Source organism: Dipodomys merriami, unplaced genomic scaffold (genome assembly GCF_024711535.1).
Source record: "Dipodomys merriami isolate MVZ:Mamm:240054 unplaced genomic scaffold, mDipMer1.0.p SCAF_242, whole genome shotgun sequence".
Taxonomy (NCBI): domain Eukaryota; kingdom Metazoa; phylum Chordata; class Mammalia; order Rodentia; family Heteromyidae; genus Dipodomys; species Dipodomys merriami.
The window spans coordinates 443,425-457,500 of NW_027203849.1; the positions used below are offsets into that span (position 1 = coordinate 443,425).

Sequence of the window (14,076 nt, forward strand, 5' to 3'; positions counted from 1 at the left end):
ACAGGGCTGGCTGTGACAGCTCCTCCTGTGTCTAGAAAGGAGGTAAGAGCAAAGTAAAAGCTCTAGTAGCCCTTCAGAGCCTACCTGAGCCTCCAAAGACCCCTCCAGGATCAGGCTTCTTCCTCAGTGCCAGCACACACCACACCTAAGCTTGAAGCCCCACGTGTTGAGCTGATGGGTACTGGTTGTGGTAGGCTGATTATGTAGGTCCTAATCCAGAAAACCTGTGGGGCTTTCCTTAAAAATGCAAAGCAGACAGCAGGTGTGATTAAGTCAAGGATTGTTAGAGGGTATCTTGTATTATTCAGGTGGGGGGGGCTCTATGTAATCACAGGAATCACTCATCAGAGGGAGGTAGAGGCAAAGGATTCACTTGAGGAGAAACCAAGTCATATCATGGAGAGAAGAGAGGGAAGGAGAGAGCGGGGAGGGAGAGAATTTTCTCTGTAGCCCCAAATCTCTGCTGACTGTGGTCTGATTTGGGCTCTGTGAAACTCATTTCAGACTTCAGATCCCCAAAACTGTAAGACAATGCAATGCAGTTTGTTTATAGCCAACCAAGTTTGTGATAATTATTTTGTGTGTATGTTAATTTTCTTAAGTTCTTTTTAAAATTATCTTTAAGTAATTGAACAGAGGTGCTTCAATGAATGTTAATTGGCAATAAAAGGGAACTAATTACTCTGTGTGTGACAGAGAGAGAGAGAGAGAGAAAAGCAGGTCACGTGAAGGCAACTGAATCCAAAAGACCACATCTTATATAATTCATTTTATCAAGCAATGTTAAGAGACAAATTACAGAAATATTGCCCATACTCTGGAGCAGGGGATATAAGGAATTGGGGGTTTGGCTACAATAGATAGGAAAGATCTTTCTGGATTATGATGGTTGCACAATGTGTTTAAAACAGGCAAACTTTGTGATACAGAAATTACACAAGTTTCAATTAATTAGGATTTGCATGTCCCAGCATGCTGCGCTTTAAGAGTTCTTTTAAAAGATTTTTAAAGACTCAAGTGTGGTAGGTCAGATGACAGACCGGGTTTGGGAACAACTGCCCAATGCTCTTTTGTCTCACTGATAATAGCTCCACTACCAGGGCCCTGCTGTGAGGTGCCCTGTCTTATATTCAGGGAAGCCAAGAAAAAAACAACTGCATGCAGCTCACTTCCCCCCTAGGCCAAGGCTCCAAGGGGAAGGCGGTCTGTGCCTATAATTGCTGCAGTTCATGCAACAGCAACCCTGGCCCACTTCTTCAACCCCTATGGCTTAGTGGGTTTGTCTAAACAGTTGAACTCCTATGTTCCCTCCTATGTTCCCCTCAGGGCCTACCCAGCCCTTCCTAGCTGCTTTCCGCCTCAGGAGCCATTAGAAGAAACTGCGGGTATGAGGTTACAGTTCCCAGTGCTGCACCGTCCTGTATCACCCCAGATCCTAACATCCTCTCATATGAGCGCCTTACCCACATGCTGTACCTCACAAGGGGTGAGGGCAGTTCCCCCTACTCCTGAGCATTCACTGAAATGAGTGCATTCTAGACAGATTAACAGGAGAGAAGACATAGGAATGCAGCCATGTGCACAGGACATCCCATGAAGGGGACTACCCAGGAACCCAGTGAGATTCAGAAACTTCCTCACCCTTCCCTCTAGGGGAGAGGGAAATGGAGGGATGTGGGCAATTCCAAAGGGTTCATGAAGGGTTTTCAAGAGAATGCAATGGATAATAGTTTACAAATTGTCTCATAGAAGCTGATCAAAGAACAAGCAATAACAGCTGTGACAAGGACCGTCTGGGTACAGTGGCGCCGCTCTGGCGTCCTAATCTTCTCTGGTTAAAGGTGTCTCAAGCGGGCTGGGAAGGTGGCTCAGTGGTAGAGCGCTTGCCTTGCATGCCTGAGGCTCTGGGTTCGATTTCTCAGCACCACATAAGCAGAAAAAGCTGGAAGTGGCGCTATGGCTCAAGTGGTAGAGTGCTAGCCTTGAGCTGAAGAGCTGAGGGACAGCGCCCAGGTCCAGAGTTCAGGCCCCCACAACCGGCCAAAAAAAAAAAAAAAAGGTGTCTCAAGCAAGGAGATCAAAGACAACTGCATTCCTTCGGCAATACAATTTGGGCTTTGGGTAGCTAAAGGAAATTCAGACTAAAGCCTCCTCCATGATCTGCTGATTCCCAAGTGCCTTTAATTTACAAGTCAGCATACTACAGCATTAGTCCTTGGGGTGACATTATCCCTTGGACTCCTTCAATTTCAATAAATGAGTTTCTTCTGCTAAACTGGCAGGCTTCCACCTCGCTCTGGGGAGGGAATGGTCCCCTCCTCTCCAGTAGTCTCCCCATAAAATGCCAAGTGTAGGTAGAGGGCAGAGGAGTGGTAATCTCACCCACTTTCAAATGTTAAAGGGCCCAACATTAGGGGCAAATTTTCAAAAGAAGATCTATATCCCCCCCCCCTTAATACCAAAGAGTTTCTTTCATTGGGGGTTAAGCTGCCTGGAAGAGACTATGGTCAAAAGAGAATTTCTTCAAAAGAGAATCAGAAGACAGAATCAATCCACAAACACAAATTCATAGTCTAATAAAACAACTATAGGAGTTGAGGAAGCGGTGAGCCTGGGAATGGAGCTCAACGCTGCTGTACCTGCCTGGCCTGTGAGAGGCCTGGGCTTGATCCTGAGATTAAATTAAAAAAAAAAAAAAAGGGGGAAGTAAGAGGGAGGAAGGAAGGAGGGAGAAAGGGAGAGAAAGAGGGAAAGAGGAAGAGAGGAGGGAAGGAGAAAAAGAGGGAAGGAGGGAAAGAAGGAAAGGAAATAAGGAAGGAAGAGGAGGGAGGGGAAGAAGGAAGGCAGGCAGGCAGGAAGGAAGGAAGGAAGGAAGGCAGGAAGGCAGGCAGGCAGGAAGGCAGGCAGGCAGGAAGGCAGGAAGGCAGGAAGGCAGGAAGGCAGGAAGGCAGGAAGGCAGGAAGGCAGGAAGGCAGGAAGGCAGGAAGGCAGGAAGGAAGGAAGGAAGGAAGGAAAGAAGGAAGGAAGAAAGGAAGGAAGGGAGGAAGGAAGGGAGGGAGGAAGGAAGGGAGGGAGGGAGAGAGAGAGGGAGGGAGGGAGGGAGGGAGGGAGGGAGGGAGAGAGGGAGGGAGGGAGGGAAGGAAGGAAAAATCAAGAGTAAGCATTCTCACCCTCTACCCAGTTCTAAGTGGGGAAGACTTAAATGCTGAGGATAGAGACCAGGAGTTTCCTCAGGCTGTCTCATTCTCTCAACTCTGTGAGTTGGTGTCCTATGCTCCCTGCTCCCCAGGGGACTTCTTGGGGACTGTATTCATGATCAGAAGTGTCTGGGTCATGAGAAGCCTACTGCACCCCACTGCTATGATCACACAGCCTGCTCCCAGGTAGTCAGGAGCCACACCACCGGCCAACCACAGAGAACGAGGCTGACACACAGGCTGGGAATCAATCTTTCTCTTGCTAAACTTCCGGAGTGTCTGTGTCACTTGGAGGCACAGTGACTTTGCCACCTCCATCAGGGGACAAAGTAGTCCTCTGTCTCCCCCTCCTTTACAGACAGGCGTCAAGGAGATGCCAACTCTCATCAGAGCCTCTCATTGCTCCAAGCACCCCTGTTATTCTGGACTTGAATGAATCTTCTTGTGGCACACGTCAGCCCATAGCTGAGATGGGGTCCAAAGGGAAGGAGCTTCTAGAAACTTCCTCAGAGGCATCAGGAGGTACTCCATGGTACTGAATTCTGTCACAGAGCATTTGCCTTTTTTTTTTTTTTTCTGGTCCTGGGGTTTGAACTCTAGACACTGACCCTGGGCTACTTTTTCTCAAGGCTAGTGCTCTACCACTTGAGTCACGATGCCACTTCCAGCTTTTTCTGTGATTAGCTGGAGATAAGAGGCTCACAGACTTTCCTGCCATGGCTGGCTTCAAACTGCCATCTTCAGATATCAGATGCCATCTTCAGATCTCAGACTCCTGAGAAGCTGGGATTACAGGTGTGAGCCACTGGTGCCCAGCAGAATTTGCCTTCTTCATGTAAGCTCTAGTCTCAAGTCCCATGAGTCCAGTAAGTGAACCTGACAGGTGTACAGAAACTCCACTCACAGGTCTGGCAGTTAAAGGACAACACAGATCCTAAACTATAACCAAGTTGACAGGCTTATGTCTCTTAATACACTAGTTTCTTCAGGGCCAGGTTCCTGTGGCTCATACCTAAACCCCAGCTATTCAGGAGGCTAAGATCTCAGGATCAAAGTTCATAGCTGGTCAGGGCAGTGAAGTACATGAGATGCATATCTCCAGTTAGCCACTAAAAAGCCAGAAGTGCAGCTGTGGCTCAAATGGTAGAGCACCAGCCTTGAATGAAAAAACTAAAAGACAGAGCCCAGGCCCTGAGTTTAAGCCCTAGTACCAGCAAACACACACACAGAAAAATTTCCTCAGAGGAAGGGGGCCAGGAATAAGAGATGGTGGGGAAACATAATGGAGGAGTGAATATGATCAATATACAATATATATGTATATTAAAATTCATAATGACACCCATTATTTTGTACCAAAAAAGCATTTTCAGAGATTGGACTCTTATTCCCCTATCCCTAGCACTTTGTTGTGCTTGTTTTTTGTTGTCCTTTAAACCTAGATCTTCTAACTTAAAGTTTTTTTCTTTTAATTTTATTTCTTTTACTTATTTTTCTGTTTATGTGGTACTGAGGAGTCAAATCCAGGGCTTCATGCAGGCTAGGTAAGCACTCTACCACCAAGCCACATTCCCAGACCCATGCTTGTTTCTTTTTAAAAGCATAGAATTCCCTGTTAACATTTTATCAAAAGCCAAAGCCTGACTTGGGAAAAATGAACCTGAAAATGTAAGGTCTTTTCACCAATGATTGCCTTCCTAACTCTATGCTTGCACACAGAGGTGACTTTGGAAAATGCCTGGCATCCCTTGGGAGGAAGAATCTGAATTGTCTAAGACATAGTAACTAAAAGACTTGAATTTTGTAACTATGAGAGTAAAGGCATGTGTTCAAAGGCTAGTTGGATTCCAGAATATATGTGATTAATAGTTTATTGTGGACACAAATCCACAGATGCCAGATATCTGCAATTTCAAGATGGCTACTTCAGTCCTGTTCTACTCTAATTCATGTCACTGCCTTAATCTGGACACCTGTGAAGGCAAGAAACAGGGGAGAACTTGCAAAAATGATAGACTATAGCTTCAGGTAGGCTTCTAGCCATAAGAAATGGCTGGTTATCAATTAATAGTTGGACAAATAATAACAGGCTCATGCCTGTTATCCTAGCTACTCAGGAGGCTGAGATCAGAGAATCACAGTTCAAAGCTAACCTGGGCAGAAAAGTTCACTAGTGTCCACTTTCAAATTAACCAGCAAAAACAGGGTTGGAGGTGTGGCTCAAGTGGTAGAGTATCAGCAAAGTGACCAAGCAAACTGAGTAAGCATGAGGCACCTAATTCACATCCAGTACCATAAAAAAAACATAATAATAAGAAGTAAGGAGAAAAACAACTCACAAATAGCACTGTAAGACCATTTTCCTGCTGGTAGAGTTCCATGGAAGAAGATCAATATATTGCAATTTTGCTGGAATTTTAACATCTGATTAAACATAACTAAAAATGAAGGAAAACCAAACAGGAACAAGCCTAAACAGGAAGAAAAAAAATGCTAAACACGGGGAGTTTTCTTTTTTTTTTGGTCGGCCGTGGGGCTTGAACTCTGGGCCTGGGCGCTGTCCTTCAGCTCTTCAGCTCAAGGCGAGCGCTCTACCACTTGAGCTACAGCGCCACTTCCGGTTTTCTGGTGGTTTATTGGAGATAGGAGTCTCACGGTCTCTCCTGCCCGGGCTAGCTTTGAACCGAGATCCTCAGATCTCAGCCTCCTGAGTAGCTAGGATTACAGGCATGAGCCACCAGCGCCCAGATCTTTTTTTTTTTAATTTTAATTTTAATTTTTTGTGAACATACTGTACAGAGGGGTTACAATTACATGGGCAAGATAATGAATACATTTCTTATCAAACATTGCAGCCTCTTCCTTTGTTTACCCTTCACATCCCTTCCCAGCCTCCCCCCGCCCCCCCAGCCAATCCCCCCCCCCCCCCCGCCCCGCACCAAAGTTGTAAAGTTCGTTTTCGACATGACAACTTGTACTTCTCATAGTTGCAACGGGTCCACCTGTATCCTTAAATGACTTGTTTTTCCCCATCTCCTCCACAAATTATACTGACATCAAATATAGTGAAAGCAGGGGTTATACTGTGGGGGCACGGGGAGTTTTCTAAAGTGAATTATCAGTCCCTTGCTCTTACTAAATTCATTCATTCAACTTTGCCAGTTCAAAGATCTAGACAAATCCATGTGTTTTATAAAGATAATGAGAGAGAAAAAAAGTAGTTCACATTATATCAGAGAAAATTTTACCAAACAAAGATACTGGATAGTTCATTATCATTTCCTCTATCCTGGGCATCCCTGCTCCAGAAGTTCATGTCAATTGTCTGTTGCAGGTCCCTACACACTCTTGTCTTTGATTTAAAAAAAAAACAACAAAATTAAAAGTATAAGAAAAGCTGCAAGCCTCCTCATGCATGAAATCCTAGCTACTAAGGAGGCAGAGATCTGATTATTGTGGTTCAAAGCCAGACCAGGAAAGTCCATGAGACTAGTTAACATGCAAAAAGCCAGAGTAGAATTGTGGTTCAAGTGGCAGAGAGCCAGCTTTGAGTCAAAAAGGTAAGGTACAGCACGCCCTGGATTCAAGCCCAAATACTGGCACACAAAAAGAAGAAAGGGAGGGAGGAAGGAAGGAAGGAAGGAAGGAAGGAAGGAAGGAAGGAAGGAAGGAAGGAAGGAAGGAAGGAAGGAAGGAAGGAAGGAGAGGAAGGAAGGAAGGAGAGGAAGGAAGGAGAGGAAGGAGAGGGAGGAAGGAGAGGAAGGAAGGAAGGAAGGAAGGAAGGAAGGAAGGAAGGAAGGAAGGAAGGAGAGGAAGCAAGGAAGGAAGGAAAAAGAAAGAGAGAGAAAGAAAAGAAAGAAAGAAAGAAAGAAAGAAAGAAAGAAAGAAAGAAAGAAAGAAAGAAAGAAAGAAAGAAAGAAAGAAAGAAAGAAAGAAAGAAAAGAAAGAAAGAAAGGAGGGAGGGAGGGAGGGAGGGAGGGAGGGAGGGAGGGAGGGAGGGAGGGAAGGAAGAGAGAGAAAGAGAAAGGGAAATGGAGGGAGGGAGGGCCGGAGGGAGGGAGGAAGGAAGGAAGGAGGGAGGGAGGGTGGGAGGGAAAGAGAGAGAGAGAGAGAGAGAGAGAGAGAGAGAGAGAGAGAGAGAGAGAGAGAAAAGAAAGGAAAGAAGCCGAGTCATGAAAGAACCCTGAGTGAACAAGTGGAAGGTCAAGTTCATTCCACACATGGCTACTGTGATCAGTCAGGAGTAGCAAGCCTAAAGCTTGCAAAAGCAAAGTCAGTATGGTGGCAAATTATTTTACAATGGATCCCAAGTTCTAGAGCAGTTGTTGGTTTGGGGGCTTTGGGCCAGAGGCATCAGAAGGAGAGGCTGACCCTGACCCACTCAGGGTCCAGGTCTTACAGGAGATATTCCAGCAGCTTCAAAGATCATGGAGTGGTAGGGCATCCAGACCGCGGGCAATCTTGGGGAGGATGTGAACATGGCAGCCCGCGTGGGGGTGTGGTCTTCACACTCCTTGGGCAGCCATGGAGCTGGGAGCCCATACTGTTGACACATTCTGGCCCATGCACCACAGAGCTCCAGGTCAGTCTCACATGTGTTCATATCTAAAAACAGAACATAGGGAAGCATCACACGTCCATCAATGCCACTTCCCCGTCCCTCCTCCTACATGACCTTCCAGGCTATTCCAAAGCCACATCTACTGCCTTTTGCCCATCTTGCTTGTCTCCATGCTCTGCTGAGCACACCAGCATCCAGCTCGGGGCATTTGTGCTATCAGGAAGCGTCTTCTCGTGGCTTCGTGGCTTCTGAATGAGACCTTCCTTCAGCCGTTTATATACACTATATGCATCCCTCCCGCAGCCAGTAAACTCATTTGTTGATTTCTACACTATAGATTATCGATCCCACACATCCATGAGGGAAACCAGGTACCTGTGGCTTATGCCTGTAATCATTGCTACTCAGGAGGCTGAAATCTGAGGATCATGGTTCAAAACTAGCCCCAACAGGAAAAATTGGTGAGCCTCTTATCTCCAGCATAGGGGGACTTTTGCCTGCTCTACAAGTCTTGGTCCAGTTTTGCCTAGTCCTCCAAGATTGGTACACACCAAGAGCACCAGCAACCAAGAGCTCCACCTACCACGAGCTCCACCTATACCATCAGGAAAGAGGCATCTCTGCTCCATCTCGAAGTTTCCAGAGAATCCTTGATGAGGGCCCTTGGCTCCTAAAATAGGGAACCCAGCACGCTCACTCCTTCAGACATTAAGTGTAACCAAAAATTGTATATGACCATCACATCTTTTCTGGAATATTTTAGAAGGGAAGAGAAGAAAATAATCTAAATATGTTAAATCATTTTCGAGACTCTACGCCTGGACAAGTTAGTTATGAATCTATACTGTGGACTTTATAATAATGTAACTTTAAATTCAAGTCTCTTCTATCAAGTAATAGATCTCAGTTTGTGTCTGTATAAAAGTAGATATCTTACATGGAAAGTTAACTCAAGAAGAAGATTTTAAATTATACTCTTGCTGGGATATTGGCCATAACTACGGTGTCTTATCAGGCCCTTCTCCTATTTGCTACAAAGGAAGGGAAAAATGTGTCCTTTCGTTTTGTGCTGGTCCTGGGGAACTCAGGGCCTAGGCATTTTCCCTAAGCTTATATTTGCTTATGGCTAATGTTCTACCATTTGAGCCATGGCTCCACTTCTGGCTTTTTGGTGGTTAATTGGATATGAGTCCCATGGAGGGGCTGGGAAGGTGGCTCAGTGGTAGAGTGCTTGCCTTGCATGCATGAAGCCCTGGGTTCGATTCCTTAGCACCACATAAGCAGAAAAGGCTGGAAGTGGTGCTGAGGCTCAAGTGGTAGGGCGCTGGCCTTGAGTTGAAGAGCTGAGGGACAGCTCCCAGGCCCAGAGTTCAGGTCCCATGACCAACAACAAAAAAAAAAAGAGTCCCATGGACTTCCTAATCTGGGCAGGCTTTAAACTGTGATCCTCAGATCTTCGCCTCCTGAGTAGCTAGGACTACAGATGTGAGTCACCAGCACTCAACAACATCCATATGTGTATGTGTGTGTAGACACATATATGTATATATGAATTTATTTATATAGTTATATGTAATTATATATTTATAATATATAATCATAGATAATATATAACTATATCTATAATATAGTATATAATTATATTATACTATATTTTATATTATATAATATATGCTATGTGCTATATATTAAATATACTATTATATGGTATACATAATAAATTTTATACATATTTAATACTCTAATTTTAACACTTTATGGTTTTGCTTTCTCCTCCTTTTATTTCAAGTCCTTAGGTTGTAACAGAAATGAATTTAACTTTTTATCTCCAGATGAAATAACCATATTAATACATTGTGAATAAATAAACAAAACCTCCAGAACATGCACTTTTCCATTCTAGTCAACTTGTCCTCATCTCTTTGGAGTAAGCAGTTTGGTTTTTTGTTTTTTTTTGTAAGATCTGCAAGCAAAAGCAAAGGTCCTGACTGTGTGTGATTGATTGAATTTGCTCCTATTCTAATTGGTTAAGAACTAACTCACCCCTCACCCAAGATTGCAGAGGCTGCCTTTGGCCTGAGAACACAAGGAATCTCAGTAACCAACCAAAGATTCTCCCATTTAGGAAGAAAACTGTTGCTCCTCTATGTTAGGACTGTTTTCCTCTGAACAAAGGATTTTTTCAGGAACAAAAGTTTAAAAGCAACTAACTCCAAGAAAGAACAAAGTAGGGGCTGGGAAGGTGGCTCACTGGTAGAGCGCTTGCCTTGCTTGCTTGAGGTCCTGGGTTCAATTCCTCAGCACCATATAAACAAAAAGAAAAAAGCTGGAAGTGGAGCTGTGGCTCAAGTGGTAGAGCGCTAGCCTTGAGCTGAAGAGCTGAGGGACAGTGCCCAGGCCCAGAGTTCAGGCCCCATGACCAGACCCAAAAAAAAAAAAAAAAAAAAAGAAAGAACAAAATGGGCACTTACTTATCAGTGACAAGTCAAGTCTTCCTGATAAAATGTATAAAACCTCATCATCTTGTTTCCACTTTCAGCTTGGAATCTTTGGCATCCGTTAAGAACGTCTTTGTTAGTTATAAAAGAAAACAAGAAAAGCTCACAAGGCTACCACTCACACATTCTAAGAAGTGCATCCCATTTTCCACCAGGAATCATAACTGCATACTACTTAATTATTGTTGTGTTATATGTACAGAGGGTTTGTACCTTTTTTAAAGGATTAGCATTGCTACCCATCTTTTTGTGACTACAAAGGAGTTAGTCAAGTATATCATCCTTTATTTACATTTGTTAAAGATTGATATATCTAATCTTTATTACAGCCCTCTGGTAAACATGCTGGAATTTGTCTTCTTACATATTTCCAAGCTCTCTAGAAATAGAATATCTAGACTTAGCTTGGCATGGTTGGTCACACCTATAATCCTAACTACTCAGGAGGCAGAGATGTGAGGATTGAGGTTCAAAACCAGCATGGCCAGAAAAGTCCATGAGACTCTTCTTTCCAATTAACCAGCAGAAAACCTGAAGTGGAGCTATGGCTCAAAGTGGTAGAGAACTAGCCTTGAGCAAAAAGGCTCAGGGACAGCACCTAGGCCCCGAGTTCAAGCTTCTGGACTTAAAGCCATTTGTTTGGGGCTTTTAGTATGCCTATTGTTACTTTCAAAAAGTACATGACATGTATAGTCTCATGGGCAATAACTTATAATAGCTACTGTAATAACTAATTTATAGCTGTATCACATCCATGCACTGCTCTAAAATTTCATATCAACTCAATCCTCACAACAAGCCTGCAATATAGATTCTATTACTATTCCCATTATTACTGCATCCCTAGAAGAGAAATAAGACACAAAGAGTGGTTACAAACATGGTGCCAGATCTGTTTACATGAGGAAGATTAGCTCAGGGACCCAGAGTCACCACAATTACTGCTGTCTATTCCAGTGTGAGATTTTATTGTCTGAACTGTGAGGTGAGGAGGAGTATGAAATAAGCTGTTCCCACACACACACCGGGATCCAAATGGAGTATGGCCCTTCCCCAAAACAGCTCTTCAACCATCAGGATCTGACAACAATGCAGGTGGTAAGAGGTGGGACAGTAATAAAAAAAAAAAAAACAAAAAAAAAAAAACAATTAGGCCAGGCACTGGTAGCTTGAGCCTGTAGTCCTAGCAACTCAGGAGGCTGAGATCTAAGGATAACAATTCAAAACCATCCCCAGCAGGAAAGTTTGTGAGACTCTTAGCTACAATCAGCCACCAGAAAACCGGAAGTGGCACTGTGGCTCAAAGTGGTAGAATACTAGCCTTGAACAAAAGAGCTCAGGGACAGTGTCCAGGTCCTGGATTCAAGCCCCATGACCAAAAATTTTTAAGTAATAATAATAATAATAAACAGGCCATACAGGCCTCCTAGCCCTAAACCACTGACACTTCTGGAGTGATCGGTTGGAAGCCACTGCATGGGAGAATGGTAGAAGCCCCTGCCAGGTCAGAGAACATCCGGCCTGAGCTGCCTATAGCTGGCTTAGGACCAAGACCCACTCAATTTTATTTCCCCTCAACTTCCTGGACTTTTGGAGTCAAGACACAAGACAGTAGCAGAACTGAAGGCTAGGTCTTATCTTAGGGATGTCACAATTTGAATGACTTCCTCCTTGCTCATTTCCTCAAGAGGCCAAAGTTCCAAGTTGTTGTGACAATGTAGACTTTGTACTCAGACAAGCCTGATTGTCTGGGTCCCTCAAATGTCACCGCCTCTAGAGTTCCTCTCCCAGGTCACGAATTGTTCCCCTGCGTAGGTGTTGGCTGACTGCTGCCACAGATGTGTTTCCCAGAGGTCTAAGACTATTGGAAGTACTGGGGTCTTTACAGACACTGGCTCATGGGGAGAAGTGGGGAGAAATGGGAGAGCAGGGCTCATCCAAGAACTAAACAAGATTGAGGGCACAGTGGCTGGCATGCAGGAGAGTTCAGCTTGGTCACTCCTATCCAGGGGCCTGAGGTGTAGAAGGCGGGAACTTCCTGTCAGGAACAGGAAGACTTGTTTTCCTTAGACGCCTGTTCTCATCCCTCATGCCTGCTCTGCCCTCTTCCCCTGGTTTATATGGAAGCACACCCCATTACTTCCCCCCATGACTGACAGCTTCCACGTAGTTCTGACACATGCTGATGTACTGTTTGGGGATTGAGGCCAATCCCCATACACACAGTCAAGGGCACCGCAAGATATCCATTTCTGGACGATCTCCTTTCCTTGATGCTCCCCCAGATCAATGGATACCCCGAGTTCAAACCCAATATCAGCACAATCAGTCAATGAATCAATCAAACAAATGGTCAAACTGGCCTACTGAAATGTCACAACGGAAATGCTCCACTGGGGCCTTTCCTCACAGTCACGCAGAAAAGCTCACAAGGTCACATCTGCCAGGACAAACCTTCCTGGGAGGAGACTGTCCACCCACAAGAGCCAAGAGCCAAGCCTCACAGCCGCAGCCAGCTGAGTTGTCCAAGACAGTGTTAGGAGTTATGCTCTCTCAAGAGATGATTTTCCTCTTGGATGGCACCTTGGAAGCCTTTGGCATTCACACACACTCAAATCCAAGCAGTTGCTGAAACCAGAAAAATGAGCAGATCCGGGATGAAGATGCCATCCAATATCCACAGGGGAGTTCAACACTTTTTTTTTTTTTTTTTTTAACACATTACAGGGCTTTATGAGCAGACTCACCCATTCACCAAGATACCTGGCTCCTGTGAGCACTCTGCTCAGATTTCTTACTCCAGGCATTTCTGGCCTTCTAAATAAAGTGTCCTGCTGAGGTCTGTCCCCTCACACACCCTGAGGTCAGGGTTCACACTTGTTGATTTACAGGCAGCAATCTAAGTGGCAACAATTGGACTTGTAAGCCTCGGGCTCCCCAACCTCCAGGATAACACCAGCCCTGGGAAGTAAGGAAACTGCTCCCACCTGCTTCTCTCCTAGAAGCTGCCCTGCTCTAATATGTGTTTTAGTTTTATCTATCTATCTATCTATCTTTTCTGGAACAGCTGTCATGTCTCAGGCTTTGGTCTCCCAGCCTCCATCTGCACACGGAGGAGGCCATTGCAAGAGAGGAGAAGAAGACGAGACTGGACTGAACAGATGGACGGAATGGACACGGGAACCAGGACTCCACGAATCACAGACGATGACAAAGATGAAGAGAACAAAGGACGATGACTACCATGTCGGACAGGACTGGCCCTGGAACCTGGAGTTGAGCTGGAATGAACCAGATTGAGCTGGATTGAGCCAGACTGAACCGGATTGAGCCGAACTGAGCCAGAATGAGCCGGATTCAGCCAGACTGAGCCAGATTGAAGTTGTAAAGTTCGTTTTCAACATAGTGTCTTGTGCATCTCATTGTTACAATGGGTCAACCTGTATCCCCATTTAAGCATTTTGTTTTTTCCCTTCCCCTCCTCAATTTATATAAGTGTATATACAAGATACAGTGCACCAGAATCAAATACAGGGAAAACAGGGGTTATTCCATGGGGGAGGAACATACCAAAGAAACAAAAAAAAAATCACATAATACATTTAAAATATGTTAAAAACAATAACAAAGAAAAAACCACTTGTGTCCTTGTCTTGGAGTTCATTTCACTTAACTTCATCTTATATGGTCATATATACATAGCTTTTGACCTTTTCTGCTTGTCCTAGACTTACACTAGTTATTACAAATAAGGGAGCCTATGGGACCTATCTTTCTTTGGGCCTGGCTTACTTCACTTAATATAATTTTTTCCAAGTCT

General features: G+C 44.5%; 1 protein-coding gene across 4 annotated transcripts in view; it reads right to left on the reverse strand.

Moving 5' to 3' along the window:
- Positions 1 to 7,163: 7,163 nt before the first annotated feature.
- Positions 7,164 to 14,076, reverse strand: part of LOC138835940 (N-acetyllactosaminide beta-1,3-N-acetylglucosaminyltransferase 2) — a 179,742-nt gene continuing 172,829 nt past the window's right edge. For all 4 annotated transcript variants that reach the window (XR_011374809.1, XR_011374811.1, XR_011374810.1 and 1 more), the window contains one exon: positions 7,164 to 7,802. Coding sequence is in view for 1 of the 4 variants with exons in the window: in XM_070034506.1 (XP_069890607.1) it covers positions 7,579 to 7,802 (224 nt within the window). In the remaining 3 variants the exon portion in view is untranslated. The remainder of the gene's footprint in view (positions 7,803 to 14,076) is intronic.